Source organism: Chlamydotis macqueenii, chromosome 5 (genome assembly GCF_036417535.1).
Source record: "Chlamydotis macqueenii isolate bChlMac1 chromosome 5, bChlMac1.mat, whole genome shotgun sequence".
Taxonomy (NCBI): domain Eukaryota; kingdom Metazoa; phylum Chordata; class Aves; order Otidiformes; family Otididae; genus Chlamydotis; species Chlamydotis macqueenii.
In genome coordinates, this window is record NC_141560.1 from 40,963,807 (window position 1) to 40,985,086 (window position 21,280).

General features: G+C 38.0%; 1 protein-coding gene across 3 annotated transcripts; it reads right to left on the minus strand.

Moving 5' to 3' along the window:
• Window positions 1-1,523: 1,523 nt before the first annotated feature.
• SNAP23 (synaptosome associated protein 23) lies at window positions 1,524-21,257 on the minus strand. Of its 3 annotated transcripts, none has more exons than XM_086750044.1 (8): window positions 21,157-21,257; window positions 12,352-12,457; window positions 11,749-11,790; window positions 9,989-10,037; window positions 9,367-9,484; window positions 5,738-5,890; window positions 5,008-5,152; window positions 1,524-2,391 (listed from the first exon to the last, which is right to left on the minus strand). In XM_086750044.1, the coding sequence occupies exons 2-8, from the start codon at window positions 12,406-12,408 to the stop codon at window positions 2,326-2,328; spliced, it is 630 nt and encodes a 209-aa protein (XP_086606170.1). In that variant the 5' UTR covers window positions 12,409-12,457; window positions 21,157-21,257; the 3' UTR covers window positions 1,524-2,325. The 3 variants fall into 3 exon arrangements, with proteins under 3 accessions (XP_086606170.1, XP_086606172.1, XP_086606171.1); XM_086750046.1 differs by lacking the exon at window positions 21,157-21,257 and adding an exon at window positions 20,777-20,801; XM_086750045.1 differs by lacking the exon at window positions 21,157-21,257 and adding an exon at window positions 17,631-17,677.
• Window positions 21,258-21,280: the final 23 nt, after the last annotated feature.

Here is a 21,280-nt window from a genome sequence, read left to right on the forward strand (position 1 = left end):
CCCTTAGCCAATGTGCTAATTTGTTATTAGAGCTCAGGGAAGTCAAGAACAGGGACTTGTAATGGCAAAGGAGAAAAGCATTCCAATATTTGGAACGTCCAGATGCTACAGAGCGGGTTTGCACTGCTGTAAGCAGAATAAGGTAACCGCTTAGCCTTCTGTTCCAGGAGACAATCATAACTGAGTAACATGCTTTGCCTTCACAACCAGCAGCAAACATTCCTTCAGTTAACCTGAAGTTTTAAGAATGAAGACACAAAAAGCATACAAATCCCTTTTGCCTTCCCATGCAAGTGGTTTTTAGAAACTTACTATGCAATATTCTTAAAAGTACTTCTTTGCTACTTGTGGTTTTAAAGCACATAGTCTTCATTACTAATGGGGTAGACAGTGAGCTTTTGAAGTTCATTAGCTTTCCATCAATTAGTGGAAGCCAGACAAAAGCCAATACACATTACTAACATATCCAGTCCTCTAAAACAGACTCTACCTTATTCACGTAAGACAGTTTACCACTGGCCTATTTATTACATGCAGCAGCTCCATCCTTTGGTCAGGTTTTTGGGGTTTTTTTTTTGGTTGTTGTTTGTGGTGTTTGTTGTTGGTTTTTTTTTTTTTCTTTAAATAGCAGGTTCTCCTGGGAGTGAACTGAGAGTATACCAGTAATACTGATTGTTTTTCTACTAAAAAGAAAACAAAGCATTGTCTTGTACTTCAGCAGATTAGTGTCATCTCTCTAGCCCTGGGATTCATTGTTAAAGGCTACAGGATACCTGTGGACTGTCCTTCCAAAAAAACCACCCAATAATGCTACTAGTTTTACTTATTCCTCCAATTGATTTGGTTTGAGGATTTTTGCCATCCAACACTGAGTATCACTGATTAGTCCAAAGCATTATTTACACCTTTTAAAAAAGTATAATATATTGCTGGGTGGAGTTAAAGTTACACAGGTCACTTGCAATTTACTTGCCAAAAAAAAATTAAAATAAAGAAATCCTAGGAATAAATCAGATTATATTACGGCAAAACCAATATGTTTTTCTTCATAGGAAGAGAGCTTTACCTCAACTGGTCAGAAACTCGTCTATTCTGCAACAGACCAGTAACATTTTAGTTGCAAGCAACTTGGATATGTAATATTTCCTACTGGCACTCGCAAAGTCTGCAATAATAAAAGCAATCAGGAATCTATTTAGAACTAGCAGACAGTTCTTAAATAGATACTGCTTCCTCCAGACTTATGACAAAGAAGCTTCATAATAAACTTCCATGTTTTCAGTAGTTTAAGAAGCTCCCCTAAAGTCACTGCTGAGAACAAACTGTGCACCAGATCTCAGTCATTATTTTGCACTTAAAAAAAGGCATAAACTGAACTCCAGTGAAGACTGGCCAAAATATAATCTGATACAGGATGCGAGACAGCTGCATGCTTTTCCACTCAGTTTCTTCCAGTTAAGATGCATTCAAACACTTAGAAGTTAACTTTTAGATGAGGGGCATAAATTTTTCCATCAAATAAATACTTAAACGAGATAGTTTTATTTTTTCTACTCACATGTGCATGGGGTTTAGATCAGGTATATATATACACAACAAATACCAGAACAATGAAGCATGATTTCCTAGTCATGGCCTCCAAACCACTGTCAATTTGCAGTACAGAAATGGAAACCTGTACACCTCTCCAGTTACCGTTACATTAAGGTTTGTGTGTTTAGGAAGTGTTTTAAAGCCCTCAACTCGCAAGTATTAAGTAGTGGGCCTCTCCAATTCTGTAATCCACAAACTGAACCCCAAACCAATCAAGGTTTGGACTGTAAAACTATAGTTAGATACTAGAGATACAAGTCAGACAATATTCAAAGTCCCTATTTTAGTGAAGACACTCAACTTCTGAGGTATTTCAAACAGTGCAAAGTGCCCTCTCCAACTTTCCACAACTGTGAATTCAGGTTACCCTGCCTGTTCAACTTCAGTAAAGGACTGTATTTTGGGTGCAAAGAAAAAAAAAAAAAAAAAAGACTGGGAGAGGGAATAAAACATGCAAGAAGATTCTTGAAGCTGTAACACTTAGTCCTGAGCAGTTTAAAGAAAGTGAAGGCAGATGAGTAGGAGGAAGTTAGGTTGGCTGCTTTCTTGGAGTAAAGGCCACATTTACATGAAGCAATAAAAAAAAATTAAGAGAAAATTAATCCCTATAGAAAGGGTACTGCTTCATTTTTCCCAGCCCCTCTTATTTCAGAATAGGAGAAGTTTCACAGATCCATGAATATGGTGGCTTGCAGCTGGAGAGATAGTGTCATTGAACAATGACAGCAGGCTTTAATTGTCAATTAGTTTCTTTGCTCTGATGTTGGCTTGCTCAATGCGTTCCCTGTTTGTATCGGCCTGAAAGAGAAAAATTCATAGGTCACTTGCAGACTTCATGCAAAACAATTCAAAAATTCAAACTGACATGAACTTCTGAACTGCAGGTATTATCATTGTGGTAGACAGAAGGTGAACAATTTATAAGCTGGAAGTTCCCCCCCCCCCCGCCTCCCGGCCCCGTAGCCAGATAATCATCTCCCTGTCAGTTTTGGCAGAAAGAGAATTAAGAGAAATTATTTTTAGTCTTTAGCCGACCCTCAAACATACAATAGCTTGCTTCAGCAAGTCAGAAAGAATACTAGCAGAACAAGGGGATAAAAATTCCCTCTGTCCAAGTGTTTAGATATCTTAAGGACCTCTACAGAGCAGCTTTGTTGCTATGGTCTAGAAGTAATAGTCAAAACTGGAAGTGACCTATGGGTATAAAATCAGAATTATTTTGCTTAGTGCAAATCCCTGGTTTTCATCCACATACCTAGTCCTAGTGTCATAATAGCACAGTATCTGTAAGAAAAGCACTTCATTTTGTAATTGTTTTACTATTATAAAGCATCACAAGTCTGCCACAGTATCTAGGCTGAACAAGCATCAAAATACAGTTTTACTGAAAGGTGTCATAAGGAGCTTCAAAGTAATTCCCTATCCAGCCTGCAGTAGGGAAAAAGCAGGAGGGGTATTAAGCACAAAACTAGCCTTTGCCCTCACCATGAGGGGTGGAACTCCTGAGCAGTGCTACTTGTGCCTAGTATTAGCCATTTTACACCTTCATACTGCAGCTGGGTGGGAAGGGCTGGCAGTTCAAGCCCTTCCTTCCTGTTCTTTCCCTCCTGTCCTTCAGGTTGAGGGCTGGGGAGAGGCAGGAATCTAATACAGAAAAGTGAGAATCTAACCTGTTAATACCACTTTGGGAACACATGGATCTAGCTACCAGATCTTCTTCTAAGAAAAAGCCAGTAGTACAAGCTTTTATTAGGGGTTTATTCAGACTAGGAGTCCTGCATAACACTGCAGGCTACCAAAAGTCATCCAGTCAAGCCTATAAAAATTCCAACTCACCTGGGAAATATAACTTAAAAAAAAAAATAAAAGCATCACCTCTATATTGAAGTTAAGTTTAACACTGCTCTTTATTTTTTTTATATGACACTGTCCTTTGGAGATTTACCCTTAACATTTTCATTTGGTTTCTACACTGTTATTGAGATTTAAAAAGTCATCAGCAGAAAATGATTAATTTAAATATCCAGAGACAGGCTGCCAGTCTCAAAGTCAGGAATTGCACTTTCATTTTAACTGCTGTTTTGTAAAGCAATTCTAACTTGTTTACGTCATATCTTAATAGTTAGTAAGACTCAATCAGCAAGATATATTCAGACCACTAAAATGAAACAGCATCGGGCCAAAACAGGTGCTTGAAACTACCAGAAACACTACTGCTAAAAACCATAATTCCCACTTGCAGTTAATGCAACCAGCAATTTTCAGTTCACTTTGTAAGTCGTAAGAATTTCACATCTCACTTTAAAGTCTTAGATTAAGTTTTCTAGTGTTCTTTGAAATGTTTTACTTCTTTTACTTGATAATCACCTCTGACCAATCACACCTCTCAGGGAACAGTGAAAGACAATTAAGATATCCTCCGTAAGATCATGTTGATCGGCCTTATTAATACCACAACCCTAAATTACTAGACAAAACTGAGATGCTGACAGGCACAACCAGCATTTACGTCAGATTAGCTCTGTATATTTAAGAAAATTCTATTCCCCTTGCTTTTAACCCTAAAGGGCATTTCAGTGATATATTTAACTTCTTATTTTGTCTTAATTCTATAATTTTACAGCAATTGGTGTTCACTTCTGCTTTTTAAAATCTTTAAAATACACTATTCATTAAAGCTTTGATTTCCTTAACCAGGAGGCCTTGTAAGAGAACTTCTATTCATTTCAGAATATTGGGATTTCTAAAATATGACTAACTTCCTCATAAGTTGCCCTTTGAAAGAAACCCCCAAAAACATTTATATACATTTAGTCTCTTTGGGCAAGTTAATCTTTAAAGCAATAAATTTTTTTTTTTAATTATTTTTTTTTTAAAAAGAGAGATGTTACTGGCTATGACTAACTTCACATGCAAATCGGGGCAGACTATGTCCCTCTGCACCTGCGAGACCTATCATTCCAAAGTCTCCGCAGCCCCAACATTAACCTGTCTGAGACAATTAGGGCAATGAATTACCTGTGTTTTATTTTATGTTCAGTTATTATAGTGGCCTTTTAGGAATTCCAGAAGAATCTTGCTATTGTTAAAAATACTTATTCCCTACCACATACAAGATGCCCTGCAAGCAACAATCCCCCAGTTATACCTCCAAGAAACGTTTGCCCTTTTGATCCAATCAAGTTTAGCTGCTTTCAGAGTAAGCAGCAACCTTTGCTGATTTTTAGATTTCCTGACACACTGAAGCATTGGAATTTTCAGCTACATACCCAGACAAAGATATCTCTTCTTCAAATTGCTGTAATCTAGAGGATGGTATAATCTCTATCTATATTTACTGCAAATACAGGTAGATATGACAGTGAGCTGATTCCTTACAACTTGCCAGTAATAGAGAACACCTTTGACACTTACCTTTACATTTATCCGGTCTATTTGTTTGTTCTGGGCATCAATCTCATTGCCCATATCCAAAGCCATGTTTTTCAAATTCCCAAGAATGTTTCCCACTTGAGCAAGATTTTCATCCATTTCATCTTCTCTGGCATCATTTGTTATCCTGTTCAAATAATTAAATTAAGACAATGTTTCCAAGAATCAAGAACTTGCTTTTCCCTACCCTAAATTTACTTTAATAGAAAGCGTTTGTTGCACTGTTATCTGACAGGCAGTGTATTCCAGCCAAGGTATGTTTTTCCCCTTTTAAAACCCCATGTACTCCAAGCAAGCAGCCCACAAAAAAGTGCTAACCTAGCAGCTATTACAAAAATAGCCTTAGAATTTAAAATAACAGCTACCAAAGGAAGTTCAAGATACGAATTTGCCTCAAATATACTTAGTGACAATAGGAGTCCTTGATATTTTTAACAGTCCCCTCTGTAACTGAGCACTAAGCTTTATATTCCTCACACCCAAAACCAGACTGATAATACTACCACTATGAAAAAAAAGAAAGTGTAAGACGAACACTACAATACTGAAAGTGTAGGTGTCTGCCATTTCCTCTCCAAGAAGTAACAGTTCCTCCAAGCAGTAGTAAAAAGCTTGCTAATTAGCAACTTCAGCTAAATTGCATCTGAAAGAAGTTGACAACCGGTAACCTAGGATTTCTGCATTTGAGATTGAGAAATATGAAGAAGCAAACCTTGTAATATATCCACCACTTGGTCCTCCAGAAGTCTGGGGCTGCTGCTGATTCATACTTCTTGGTTGCATGGATATCACATGATCTGCTGAGTTCTCTGTTCCATCTCCCCATGTTGCTCTGTATGCCTTGCTAGCCTCGAAATTCTTCGTCCTACTCCATAGAAGTAAGAAATCTGAACTGCTATATCAGAAATATGACTTTCTGACTGAAGTTCTGTACTAATCTAGGATTTTCAGAAACATTTCTCTTGTGTCTGAAATATTAGATTTTGTACAGATAAAGCCTTGTCTATACAACAGAATTTCTTACATTGGGATAATACAAACATAATTGAGTTACTCTAGGGACAGTTGATCAATTTGGTCTTAAGTTTTAACACAAGTAGAGTAATTTTCTTAAAGTAATACACTTTACCAGAAGACTGGAAGCTTATGACAGTAACAGGAAAGCTTACACTGTCAAAAGATAAAGTTGCACTTACAACAGGAGCTAGTCTAAAGTTAGGATTAGTTGCACTTCAGGGAAGAAATAAGGATGAAGGAAAAAACCCATGAAATATAAGTAGCTATGCTACACAAGAAAACCATTAATGTCTACTAGTTTTATTGAGTCTTTTCTGTTGCCAAGTCTTTCTTCCTAAGGTTAATGTTTCTCAAGTTAATTTTAATAATGAAATAACAATAATCATGTTTAAACAGCTTCTTCATTCTGCAATTCAACTGTACGAACTCCATTAGAGCAACAATCTAACTTACCATTACATTTCTATTACAAAATTCAGAAGAGAAAAAAAATTAAAGAAGGCAGACTGACATGAAGCAATTTCAAGAATCACATACCTACAAAAGAGGGGAAGAAAATATAAAAAAAAGAAAAAAATAACTGATCTAAATTGAGGTCAGTTCTCATGAACCCTAAAGAACATTGAGAAGAATATTCTCATGTTCATCTTGTTTGCTGGCATTTTCAGGTCTAAGATAGATAATCCAGACTCCATTGCCACTTTTCAGCTTTGTTAAAAGCCTGTGAAGGGTAATCTGTAGTGTCTTTCATTACATCTAACTTTACAATTGCAGGCAATAAGTTTCTATATCTATAGTGCCTTTCAGTAGCCCAGATGTTTCACATTTGAAGAGGTGTGAAATTAGCTTTAATGAAGAAATATTCCCCTCATTCTTCTAGCATTTATGTAACCAAAATGGGAAATTATATTTTGTAGGTCAGATCCTATGAAAAGTAATCTAGTATGAATACATCAGAGGGAAGAAAAACAATAATTTCTTACTTCAGAATGGAACTGTTGCACCCAATAGAACCCTAAAAAACACCCTGAACTAGTCAATTCTAGCTCCTTGTGCATACACAGGCTTAAATATCGCTTTAGGTTTACTGCAACTAGATTAAGCATTGTATTCTAATCTCATTCATACTAAAGCCACAACAGCAGGAGAGCTTTGTATGCTTGGCTTCTAGATTAGCAAAGTCTAAGGTGCCTGAGGTAACTGTGAGGAACTTACTGAACAAAACCAAGTGGCCTGAAAACTACTTGCACATCTGAAGTGGACAGCTAGAAACAGAATTGTTGCTCCAACTAAGCACAGTTAAGAACAAAGCTTCTCATAATCTACTTTTTTTTTTAAGAGCTGTTCTTCAAATTACTATACATTCACTTTTCTCATGTTTAATTTCCGTAAGAGTAAGGCAATTTATACAGCCTGTCACACCAGCAAGGGCTCAAGCAGTTGTTCAACATTTCCACAGCTAATATACTCTATAGCAATTGACAGTTCCTGTTCACATCAGTATTACAATACATCACAGTCACAAGGAGACCTGCATGCAGACATCATGCACGTGCAAGCACAAATGCAACAGAAGCATCACTTCAGACAGCTGGTTAAAGGTACATCTGCACTAATAAGACTGACCTTGTCCTAAAATCCGCCTTCACCAGTTAAGTGAATACAGCTTCTTATCCTAGTCTTCATTTTTAGAAAGCAAGCATCAGTGTTAGGAGAGAATGGAGAAGAAAGAATAGTAAAGACCAGCAAACAGGTAAGTTGTTATTAGTACATAGATTATATTAGAGCACTGCCAGTATTTTGTGTTTTCACCAAATTTTTTATAAATAATCTAAGCCGAGAAGAAATAAGAAAAGCAATATTTGTTTCAGCAAGTGTTCTTATTTAGCTTTATTAAAAAAAAAACGAAAAGCTTTGAAGATAACTGGTTCACAAATAACTGACAGAAAAAGTGATGTATCCATAGATACATGAAAGGCATTCACAGTTTCTTCTTCTTCATTGCCCTCTACTTATGTAGTAGATTTTTTCACATTACTGCCCATTTTCACACACAACTCAATTTCTTTATTGTTAACTGTGTATTTGGAGTGCCACAAGAGTTCACAAATTCTGAGCTTGCTTAGTGTCAATAAGCTGCTTAGCTTTGGTGAAATAAGACTGTCAAGGGCAGAAAACAAAGACCGAGTGTGTTAAAATGTTCAAAGTCCATCAAACTTGACGAAACACCTATCCAGAGGTAAGGCCAGAACTATTTGCCTTTTCAAGATACTAAAGCTCTAAGACTTTCAGCCTTTGAAGCTACATTCTTATCCATCCTAAATGATCCTCAAAGTATTACTCTTTTGGACAAGCAGACTCAGCCACTTCAAGGAATTTTAACCTAAATTTCTGCTACCTCTCAATTGAATAAGGGGTTTTTTGCTCATGCTAAAGAGCTAAAAATGAATAAACACACACACTATTCACTCCAGTGGTTACACTCTTAAAATAAAACTTATTTCTCTTTCACTTGGAAGAACTAAGATCACATTCAATTCATACAAGTCAATTTGATACTTTGATGCTTAAAAATAAAGCTAGCACATCTTCAAAAAATAAATATTGTTTTCCTTATAGTATTGATTTCTTATCATTGTTTAGATTCATCAGGTGTTTAGAAGTACAAATCCGGTGCCATACAAAAGATCAAATTACTCTTAACTGACTTAGATATAGTAGCCATAACATTGATGTTATAAAAGTACTGTGATGTAGGTCTGCAAGAATTTACACAGTCACTGGTGAAGATTAAAGCCTTAATATCAATGTCCGTTCTCCTACTCTCTTCCTCCCTAAAGCACGAACTTTTTTAAAATGCCTGAAGAACCAATATTACTTTCCTTCTCCAAACCAGAAGATCTCTTGCTTTTAAGTTAGTACAAAAGTACTTGGGGGGGGGGGGGGGGTGTGGAAATTTGAATTTAATTTCTAACAGATAGGCACTTACATACAGGTATTTGCAGCCCAATTTGGTCTCATCTGTATGGACACTGATAGTATTCTACTAAATAAGATTTATGGAGATTAGGGCACAATTGTGCAGCATGCTACACAGCAACTGTATTTGCAGTGAAAGGGACACAACATATGGTTAGATGCAAGTAAGCTTTATCAACTCACACAATTTTAAAAGGGTGCACCTCTACAAACAAAAACAGTTGGCTTTCCTATAGAGTCAGCATTTTTTAAATGAGATCTTTTATTAGAGACCATTTCCCAGTACAGTAGCTACTGGGAATATTCTAGAACTTCAGACCCAAGTACCAATTCAATTTAACTGACCTGTTACAAGGACAGACACAGAGCCCACAACATTTGTTGAGCTCTGTTAGTGTCTTCTCAGCTTCTCTCATATCCTTATTTATCTGGTCCATGCCTTCTTCTATGCGATTTAGTTGTTCTAGAAGAGAAACAAGTAATTTGAATAAACATTGATGGGGAGAAGGTGGAGGTGAGATATTAACATTTCTTTCAAGTAGGAACTTAGAAGTTTCAATTCTATCTTTATATCAAGACTAATGCCTTTTTTCTTTCCTGCCTGCTGGGATTTTTTTTTTTCCCTAAACTATTTTTAAGAAAAATACTAAGTGATAAGTTTCGTTTACATTACTATTGTCGCTGTCCTTAGAGCACCACTTGCTGCTTGAGGAATAAATGCAGTTACATTCATGCTATGGTGGAAAGGAACAGCTTCTGTAGCAGAGGCTGTTTTGTAACTAACACAGTCTCTCAACTGCTTTAAAACCTCTTTTAAATACTACAAACACATGGGAATAACCAACTAGCAAATCTCACTTTCATATAAGTAGTCTTTAGTAAGCCTTTTGTTTCAGCAACAGCTCTTGAATGATTATCTTCTTTCTCACAGTAATAAAATTGATTTTTAGTGTTAGGAAGAACTCACCTCCTTGTTCATCCAGCATGGTGATAGTTTTGATGCCGACATCCTGGGACTGCAGGAAGAAATTTATTTGCAGATATAAAACCAGATTTCAATACAGCAGTGCAAAATCAGAAGGTCTCTACAGTAAACTTGATAACCCAAGCAAGTTCATAATAAAACACTCTGCTAGGAGTGACTTCTGTAATAAAGCTATGTTAAGCTGACAATAATCTCACCTGTTACACTACCTCAATTACTGGGGTTTTTGTGAGATTTTTTTTCACATTACAACAAGATAATAAAATTTACTGTAATACTCAGATTGAACTATGACAACATCAAGCTAGAAAAGTAAACCTAGTTGTGCCTTGTTTTGAGAAGTAGCACTTAATTCCTTCTTTATCCCTACATTCTTCAATAGGGCTGAAAAGGCCTTTAGTCTTAGAAGCCAGAAAAAAGGAAAGCAAAACAAAGTCTGCAAAACCACTCTTGAGAATTCAGCAGAAGAGATTAGGAAGAGAATAGCGTATCACTAGTCTTCGAACCAAGCAAAATAAATCAGCAGTGAGGAATATACCACAGTACAGCTCTTAGTTGGCTTATTGAATCTAGCATGCAAGTCGCACCCATGTTTTACTGTAAACTGGCAGCATAGAACTATCTATGGTAAGAGTTATTTTAGCTTTATGATACCAAGAGAAGTTATGTTGGTTCATTACATGTTCTTAACATTCGTGTTTGAAGGATATTCATTAGGCTATTCTGATTCAAATGCCTAATAACAGTAGCATCTTCAGTTCCACAGCAGGCTGGTAACATCTGAACAGTGAATATAGGCTCTAAAGCAGTAGTAACAAAACACTTTATTAATTAGATTATTTTTTAGTGTTCTCACGCTGACAATAAATTGTCTCAAGTCTTCAGCAATAATTCCCATTTGTCTATGGGATATCCAAATACTAGCAAAACTGTCTTGCTGAACTAGTTAGGCTTTGTTAAGTCTACCAGAGCTGACTATCAGCCATCTTATCTTACTCCCTACTAACAGGATGCTCTATATTTTTGAAATTACAGTATCAAAAGTAAGCTTTCAGTCATTTTTACATTGGGGCATGCAAGCTGTAACAATGTAGAGGAACAGAATCCTAACACAGCATCACCTAGATAAACACAAAGTAAAATTTAATTTGTTTCAAGTCATGTACAAGGGTGTTAAGAGCTTAATCATCATACTTTGCTATCTTTAAAATTAAAATTGATGAACAGATTGTAAAACAGTGAATGTAGAGCTACTTCTGTTTAGAACCAAAAGCAGTCCTACCCCCTACTACCCCATCCAACTGAGCTCTACCCTCCTCCTCAAAGCAAGACATTTTCACATTGTTCACAGGTAAAGTGAACTTAAAGACAAATTGATGATGTTATGAGAAGCAGGTTATGAGAAGCAGGTGATGCAGCAGCCAAGGCCATAACTGACCATCATAGAAGACTTCTTATAACTGGTCTGTAGCATTTGGAGATTAGGACATTTTGCTTAAGAGGAAAACAGCTAAAACAGCTTCTGTGATCTGACTTTATGTAACATGAAAAACAGGAGGTTTAAGTCATTCCAACACTACTACTGAACTAAAGCAGCAACTTCTAATTACGAAGTGTCTCTCAAAAAAAAAAAAAAGTCTGAGAAAGACAAAAAGTGATTAAGATCACTTTGTGAAAGCTAACATGCTGCTTCTTATACTTGAATTAATAAATCCCCAGGGAATTCAAAAGCTTCTCCTTACCTCAATGGCCAAGCCAAGAATCCTCCTTGTGCTTTCCAAAGACTAGAAAGAGAATTTTAAAATAATGAGGGCGTTAACAGTATATATATCAGTGCCTGAAAGTCATCTTTACCAGTTGATTACAGTCAGACAACTAGTATATAAAGGTTCATCAACCTGTCTATACATAATAGAGGCTACAACACAAGTCATCGTGGCAGCATACTGGAGGTTTTTTTTTCCAGCAGCTAGTAAATTCTTGCTTTTTCAGTACTTGCTAGTACTTTGCTTATCCCATGGGAAAGTCATTACAAAAGGAAAAATATGCAAATGCATTTTTGTTAAATAAAAAAAGTCATGAAGTATCAACATGATTAAGAATAGTGTAGGTACCTAGCCTGTATTATCTCAGTAATCAGGACCAGGTGGTCAGTCAGGCAGTAGGTGGCTTTACAATTCAGAAATTTAGATTTATTCTTACTTTTAGGAGTAGTCTTTACTCCAGCATTTACCAAGTACAGTGAGAGTATGAAACATTCAGCTACACCCTTGCAGAAACACTACCCTAGACTATCTTTATTTTAAAAGATACTGTAATCCTAGATGGCTTCCTATAATATTTACCTCATCAGTGACCTGGTTGGCCCTCAGCTGAATTTCTTCAGGTGATAGTTCAGCCATGATGAGGAACTACTACTTGTAAGTAATCACGTTAAAGAGAATCTTCCCCCTGTAATAAGAGATACCAGTTAAGTGTCAGAATTATCCTTTTATCAGTATTATGAGCTGAAACTAGAAGACAGTTTAATGAATGAAAGCCTACACATTTCATTCTGCATAGTGCAACACCTGGTTTGAAGCAGAAGGCACTAAAAGAATTACTTAGCTGATATGACATAGTTAAGAGAAATGCAGGAACAATAAGTATGTGAAATTGTTTCCTTTCCAAGACTTGGCTTCCTAAACATTTTTGGAAAATTTTATCTATTGTTAGTTTAAGGTAAAAATCAGGAAATGAAGTCTAAAATAAAAAGCTTCTCCATGTTGGAAAAGCATATTGGTTTACCCAGTAATCCATAAAGAAATTAAGTCATTTAAGTTACTAGCATAAGCTTTAAGTGTTCTTCCCCTTCCTTTTGAAGAATTTCAACAGTGAGAAGAAGGGGAAACACTTTCACAGGCCAAGCACCACCTAAAATGAGTCCAGTAACACTCTAGGAAAAGTTGTTCTTGGGGCATGGCAAATCCCTCAAATACAAAAGGATCTGCAAAAGTTTTAAGTGCTATGTCTGCAACTCTAGCAAAGATTTTCAAATCCACCTTTCTCCTAATAGAGACAGGATCAAGGTCTTACTAAATTAAGTCCCAACACACCATGATTTAACTTTTGCTATAACCAGGAGATGTTTTCTTTGCCTGAAGAGACAAGAGGAAAAAGCAAGCCCATCAATAAGTGTACTCTTACCAGAGTCAAGTTCTTCAGAGCTAAGAATCTGCATTTTTGTTGGAGGAATGCTAATAAAGCCAGCACTCATAGCAAGGGGAAAATGGAGCTCCCAGGCCATGCAAGAATTTAATGAGATACCACATAAACTGTGTAAGAGGATTTTTGAAAATGAATTTGCTCCTTAACTTTAGATTATTAGTCCTTGCTCTTTCACATAAGTAGCTTCCAATTAAGTTTGTGTCATCCATTGAGACCACTCCAAACATCCTGTTTGGCTAACAGAACTATGTTCCATTTTTTCCTACAAGGTCAATATTTTAGAAGGCATAGCATTAGTAACTGCTCCTAGAACAGCAAATTCAGCTGTCAGCTAGAGACCAGATGCTGTTCACAGCTCTTTGCAGGAAGTGGGCATACCTCAGCAGCTGAACTGAAATCAAGACACCTAATCCCTTACAGCTGAAGTACTTCAGCATTTAGAGAATACTTTTGTAGGTCTGTTCTTTAGCACCTAACATACCTCTTCAGCCTAAAACTATGGTTCTGGGAGGTTTTTCTAAGTAGCTGTCAACACAGGTTAGTTTTTACTGTAATTTTGAAAATCAGACACTCACACAAGGCCTCTAATAGCTCACTTTGCAGTAGTCCAGCTTGACTGCATAATCAGTGACTTATCTTTTCATTCACAGGCTTTCATGAAGTTAACTGAGGGCAGCTCAGTCCCAACTTGGAATTCAGAAGAAAGGACCTATTTTCACTGAATTAGATTAAGCACAGGAAAATTACATCAAGCTGGTTATTTGGGTGAAGATCTCACATTTAGTTAATATTCAGAAACAGGGTGAAATTTCAATTATGTAGTTGCACTGAAAAAACAACATCTGGATTACTGTAATTGTTGCAGGCTTGGCCTTTACCTATTTTGGGTGCCACACAGGCAGGTACTTCTGCAGCCTGGAGACATAAAATATGTCTCATCTTGGACAGCAAAAGGGATATCATATCCACACGCTGTGAATACAACCACTTCCTAAGAATCCCATTGTAAGTGCAGAACAGGGCCAGAAGTGCAGCTGTATTCCCAGAGCGACCTGAAGATTTATTTTTCAGCAGCCCTGCTTCCCTTTGCAGCTGTGGGTTCAGGCTACTCAGGAGTTCACATACCAGCATAAGCACAACTGCAGGCCATGCGATGTAACCCTAGCTCAGAAGCTGTATTTCAGTTACCCAAGAGCCATACTGCAGCCAACACTACACAATACAGTAACAGTTTCTCTGCTTCTGAGGCAACAGCATTTGTTTATAAAAATAAGTCTTCAATGGGTAATTAAACTTTTAACATCTTTGAACAGATGTTTGCAGCTACATTATGCTACTACCTTTGTGTCAGAAAAGCACTGAAAATCCAAAGAAAGAGGGTATACTTTATGAGGCCAGATATCAAGTTTTGGTGTTTTGGTTTTTTTTTTTATTTTTTTTTTTATTTCAGTAATGCCAAAATGTTATCTAGTGCTACTATAACCACAAGTACTTACTACTGTCCTATTTGTCCTAGCTCACTAAGGAACTAGCAATTCAATATTTGGCACAAAAGTTAGTAGTAACACACTAAACCAGAACATGTCTAAAGTTGCGTCTGACAACAGACAATGGCTTGAAAACACAAGCCCTTGCCACTGAATCTACCAGTTCTAATAGCTGACAAACAGCTTCCTGAACAGCTCTGCTGACAGACAGCAAAAAGTTATATGGAAACTCATAGCATTCCTCCCACATGGCATTTGGTCTTGAAAGTGTTTGAGTTGATCTAACACTGAAGAAATCCAGCTGAAAGATATGAAGGAAAAAACCCACACTTCTACATAGCACGTGTTCATGATACAGAGCCAAAAAAGTTACTTCCAGGATTCCTCAAAGCTGAGGAATGCATATGCTTATCTTCTGGTGTTTACACTTGGACACTTGTAGTGTTTTGCCTCTTGTGAGAGAAAAAACAATCTGAAGTGAGAGTTCATATGCTCAATTTACAGTTGCTAGGATAACTCACCTATGTGGGAGGAAAACTACTCAGAACACTTGGTTAAGAAACAAAATTCTGACAATCTTCTACCACAGATAACAGGGTATAGCTCCTGCTGGTCTTATGTCATGAAAACAGTGATAGAACCTTTCCTTCTCTAGACTTCCCAGCAAGCTTATCCACCTTCACTTTTCAGCCATTGCCATTAGAGCTACATTAAAAGACAGCATTTCCTTCTTAAGACAGGTTTTGCATTGGTTTCATTATAACATCTGTTTAAAGCTGAATATCCAAAATTGATGCATTAGACTTCAAAAAGCCATAGTTTTATTCCTGTTAGTTTGTACAACTGAGTTGGCCAGCATTGGTTTTGTAATCACACACACACACAACCTGCACAGTAGCTCTACAGAGGAAGTTAGTGCCATGAGGCAGAATAGAGACATCCCATAAGCAATAACAAAAAGACTTCTCACCACACAGTAGTTTATAACATCCGAAAAAGCACACAGGAGCAACTGAGAAGAAACTAAACATTTCCAGAAAAATCCTGCTTCCAAAGATGGAGATACATGCTTGATAGCTGCACATCTAATTGGAATAGCTTGAACATAGCAGGTGCCTTTATAGCAAGATATCTCTAAAGAAGAACTTAGAACACCCAAGATGAGGCCAAGATATTCATTCCCCCATCTTTCTGCCCAGGAATCATAGCACTCATTGAGATATCCAGCTTTTAAGTTAATGGTATATGACAAAATGATTTCATATGCAAGACGTTAAGATTCCTCATTAAAAACAAAATATTCAGGTAGAAAATACTTGATATAGCTAAAGTGTTCCTGGCATGTATTTTTATTACAATGTAAGATTTGCTAAGACAAGCTTTTGTTTGTTTTTAATATCAATACTCACTGCCCATTTTCTTTGCTTTCCCTCTCCTACCAATTTTAAAATCCTAGCCACAAAGTAACCAAAGGAAAAGACAGCCTACAAAGAGACTTAATTATATTATAACAATATTCTGCTATTTTAGTTTATTTTCTCTCTAGAGTGGTAAGTTTTAAACAAGAAACTAATGTGTCTAAATACAAAGTAGAACTCCTTTAAAGAAGGATGTAGTGTCAACTGTATTCACTTTTTGTTATCAAAAAATACTTTGGAGTATTTAGTCAGTTACCAGACTGCAAGGATTAAAGTTAAACACATTTCAGCATAACTCCCCCTCTACCCCTTGCATAGGAAAATCTGGCACCTACAAGCTATGCAGAACTAAGTTTGTTACAAAACCACATTTTCTTTAAGTAATGGGCCTCATTAAACTTTTTATACTAGGAAACTTAGAAGACTACAAGACATTCATCAGCCTAACTGTCACTATCTTATAAAAAGAAGATTCATCAATAAACGAGAGCAGCAAGGAAATAAACACAAGGTCTGCAAAGCGTAATAATCTGTCTTTTCTGCCATGTTTTATTTTGGTGATTGTGGGGGCAGAAAAAGTTCTTTGAAATCCCAATTCCAACTACAAGCTTTAGATAAGATGTTATCCCTTCACAAGACTATTCGTATTGTGCTAAGCCATCCTACAAGCTCACTATTATAATACATATTAAAATTAGGCTATTATGGTCCAAGCCCATGGATTAGACTTAAGTTACTTCTGCTCCTTGAAGAAGAGGAACAATGAGGTAAGGGAAATAAATTTATGTCTACACAGACTTTTTTCCATTTACTATGCATTTAGTCACGGCTCCAAAACTGAAAAACCTTGAATTCACTCTCCTATGTGAAGTTGTTAGGCTGGAAAAGGATGAGGAAAAGACACAGCAAAGCTGATTTTACAGAACTTTTTAAAACCTTAAGGTATTTCCAGGAAAAGAATGAAGGACATAATAGGTACTTTTGCTAGACCCATTCAAAGCATCATTGGCTTAGAGCTCTTCATGGGGTTAATCAACGCACCCATACAGTAGACAAAGCGTTTTAGTAGGTTCTTTGCCTAACTTGAAAAAACTGGAAGGCACACAGATTGACATGAACGATGGTTATGTCTATATAGCAGTAGGGTGATCCTGTAAGAGCACAGTGCGAATTTTCATTTGGGGAAAGTGCTGCTTACATTAACACATTTTGGGTGGATCAGCCACAAGTATTTAAACAGAATTCTGCCCCAACCCCAGCTACTGAATTGAGAGCTAACATCTGCCAAGCCACAGCTTTCATAAGACTGAGTGTAATAGGAACAAATTCAGTGTTAGCAATAACCATAGTGACCTACTGTCTGCACGCAGAAGTCTCAAAGTTTAAATTGTCTGCTTGTGATCAGAAAGCTAAGACACTGTCACTTTATCCAACAGCAGCTCTCTGACTGGGATTCCCTGACAATAAGCACATTAGAAGTTCTGGAGAAAAAAATAAAGCATTTGAATTGACCTCAAGATCAAAGTACTGTTTTGCGCAGCCAGCAACAATGAAGTCGTCTTTGCCACCTGTCTTCCCTGAGCATATGCTGAAAAATAAACAGGAAATCTTTGTTATCTCTGTCATTGTTCTAAGATACTCTTCTGCACCACTAAGAGTTTTTCTTACAAATGTTTTCTTCTTCATTCAGAACTACTTGTAAACTTGATGCCAGCTATTTATGCCAACACTCGGTTTCCAATGTAAACAAGTTTCAAAAGCCTTTACAACCGTGAGGCTGCATAGCCTTTTCAAGGGTTTTTCAATACCAATAATCTTCTGAGGCTTATAAGACACTTCCAAGGTAACAAAAGCTATAGTAGGCAATTTACATGCTGTCTGAATAAGCTTTTCTTCAGCACTAGCTGAGAAGCAATTCTAAGGCTTATTATCTCAAGAAAAAAAAAATTTACTTCCTTGTTTTACGACAGTCACCACACATTCAGGCTGTGCTATCCAGAGCACTCAAAAACCCTTTAAGAATTTTTTTGCCTTACCGATCTTCGCGATTTTAAACCAACCACAGGGCTTAATACTTTAAGTGACTGCTCAACTGCAATTGCAGAGTCCACACCTGGAAAGGACCGTATGCAGGGAGAGGCTGTCAAAAGTGACAAGCTTTCTTAAACCAGACAGGCCTACTTGCACCAAACCAACAAATTGTTCTGCTTGCTTGCACTTTCACAAATCCACCTTGAAAAGTCATAATTTTTGTCCTGCATCTCTGGCTGACATGCAGCAGTTTTGTGCCTCTGACAGACAAAATCTGCCAGAAATTTGTCATACATCCATCATATTTACTAAATATAAATAAATTCCTTACCATCTAGGGGTCCTCAATTTGAGCTTAGACCCTTCTCTATCATGTTATGCTTCTAATCAACATCACAAACTGTTCTTCCTCCTTCACTGATTAACTCAGGACTAGAAATTAAGCACAAACATTTCCTCCCCCCCCCCGTTATTTCAATAACAACACACAGCAGGTTGTGTCTTGCTGCTCAGTTCCATAAACGGAGAATAAGTTAAGAGGTCCACAATTTTCTTGTGAGTAGGAAGTCAAGTAAGAGAGGAAGAAACCAGCATAATACTTTTGGCCGTGGAAGACAATAACTGTGAGAGCTGAAAGTTGGTATAAGATTATCTCTTCAATGCCAAAACCATAAGGTTTATGAAGTTTGCCTTCTAGAATAATTTCTCTCTCTCTCTCAAAAGAGCTATTTCCAAGCTGTGAATGAAAACCACAACTCCTACAAAGTGTTCTAGCAAGACTTCATGCTTATGTCCTCATGTTGTTTTCCCCTTCAAAAACTAGTGAAAGTTTTCGTCAGTTAGGGACTAAAGGTAACAGAGTTGAGTGGAAAATTTTCACACATGTATGTCCAAGCTGCTTATTTTTATAAAGGCATGATACGAAAGAATCCTTTCTGTTTCCAAATAACTATATTTGACTACCTGCTCATTTCAAATAAATTCAAAAGTAATACTGGTACTTTATCCTTTTACCATAATCCAGTAGTAAGAACATCAAACCTTAAAATCCTACAATTCCCAGTTAATTAGTTCTTTCCTTGGATGTTTCATATACATACCAGGGAAGAAAATTTTAAACAACAGCTACTAAACAATACATCTAAAAGTATGATTGATAAATGCAGCTTATTACCCTTTTCTACCCTTCTGGGTAATCTTACCACAAAGGTAGGAACTAGGAGATGACACAACCCTGCTGTTGAAGCAACTGCCTGAAATCCAGTATCTCACGAGCTATACTTTTAACCATTAGCAAATTGGTACAGCCTCAGGCTCTCCTAGTTCCTTCTCTTGTCAAGTGAGCTTTTTTGCCTTTCCCAAAAGACAGAAAGATTCACGAAACAATATTCTTCAAAAAATATGAACATTAATTATGAAATTTCTTGGACAGTTTACAAATCAGATGGCCTTGTATCGAGGTTTTTTCCCTCTGTTTTTTGTTCTTTAAGGTTCTTCATATCACTAATGTAGAAGGAGCTGTTTTTTTAAAAAAACCTTCCTTTAACACAAATGGTTATCCTACTTGTTAATAAGCTGGAATACAGCCCAGCTAATGCTGGGTGGTACAAGGTATCAGCACCAGAAGGTACTCCTCCATGTGATTATGGCTACGAGATAAGTGAATAAAGCATCTGTGACCCTGGGGGAAGAGGCTAGGACCCAAGAACAAGACGCTACTCTCCACACTTCCTGCTTTCTCTTATCAGCTTCCTCAACACACTGCACAGAGATGATAGCACAAAGAACAGGCGATAGTAACACCACCTCCTCTGTGCAGTGTGTTCAGTTCTATACTTGTCTCAACAATTCACTTTTGTCCCTGGAAAAGCCTTGTGATACTTCCTCCAAAGTAGTTACTGGTCAACACAAATTAAAAGCCAACCCTAGATCCACATACAGACAGTAACAGATTCCATTTCTTCCAGTGACACAAACTGTGGTATATAAGCTACTTCAAAAACAGCAGGGCAGGGGAGATCGGGCATACAGATTGGTTACTAGACTGTCAGTAAGACATTAATTGCTGAAGTCAATGAATCAAGCCAATTGACCCTAAACACCTTCCTACATAGCTGTTGTCTCTGCAGCACAGAATCAGTTTTGTTTATGAAGGAGAAGTAAAGCAACACCCAGCTACTTAGTCCCGAACGCTGAGCACCTATTGCGCTTTTTAAGAGAGTGAAAAAGAGGAAGGTAAATAGCTAGAGAAGTTGCATAAAGAAATTTCCAAAGTGTCTTTAGCTTATTTGTTTAGGTTTTCGAATCATGTGTGTTGATTTGATAACATTCATTATGTGAAACAGAAAGTAAAAAAAAAAAAGGGAAAGAAAAAAAAAAATCAAGTTGACTTTCCATTAGCTTCCCAGAAGTGCCATGGGCATCAAGATATACAATTAAGAGAAGCACAAACGTACTGGTTACTTTTGACGTTTGATGCTTGCTACATACCACAACATTATCTTACCGACTAGTCTAAAGGCAGCAAGACACAATGCAAGTTTAGGACGGTGCAGCAAGAGAAGAGCTTCTCCTGTATCCTACTAACAGCTCGATTCAAGGGCTTTCATCAAGCAAGTGAAAAATACCTGGAAACGACAGCGACGCCCCTCGCAGGGGAGGGCCGGGAGAGGCCTCCCGGCACACGAGGGGACGGCGCAGCCCGCGGCTGAAGCGGGGGCTCGGAGGGGCCTCCCGGACCCGCACCAGGCCGCGTCCCCGCCGCCCCGTTACCACGCGCTGACTCGTGGGCCCGGCCGCCAAGGCAGGGCGGCACCCGCCAGGCCAGCGCGACCGACACCGCCCTGTCCCGTCCCGTCCCACGGAGGCCCTCCCCGCTGCCCCAGCAGTGCGGAGCCGAGCCTGTCCCGCACGGAGCGCTACACGTCAGGGAGGCGGCCACGGACTGAATCCCTCAGCCAGCTGCCCCGCCCGGGAAACCGGCAAGCCCAGACCGCCGTACACCTACCGGCACTGCCGCTTCTCCCTCGCAGCCGCCTCCCCGGAGCCGATGGGTGCCGAGCCGCCCCCTTAAGAGCCCATGTCCCGCCCGCGCGCCCCCACCGCCGACCCGCGCACGCGTCACTGCTCAC

Excerpts from the sequence above, each read along its gene's own strand:
- SNAP23 (XM_086750044.1), bottom strand. The coding sequence starts at position 12,408 with ATGGCTGAACTATCACCTGAAGAAATTCAGCTGAGGGCCAACCAGGTC. Across the intron at positions 11,791-12,351 it reads CCAACCAGGTCACTGATGAG|TCTTTGGAAAGCACAAGGAG; the intron begins GTAAATATTATA and ends TTCTCTTTCTAG. Across the intron at positions 9,485-9,988 it reads CATGCTGGATGAACAAGGAG|AACAACTAAATCGCATAGAA; the intron begins GTGAGTTCTTCC and ends TTTCTCTTCTAG.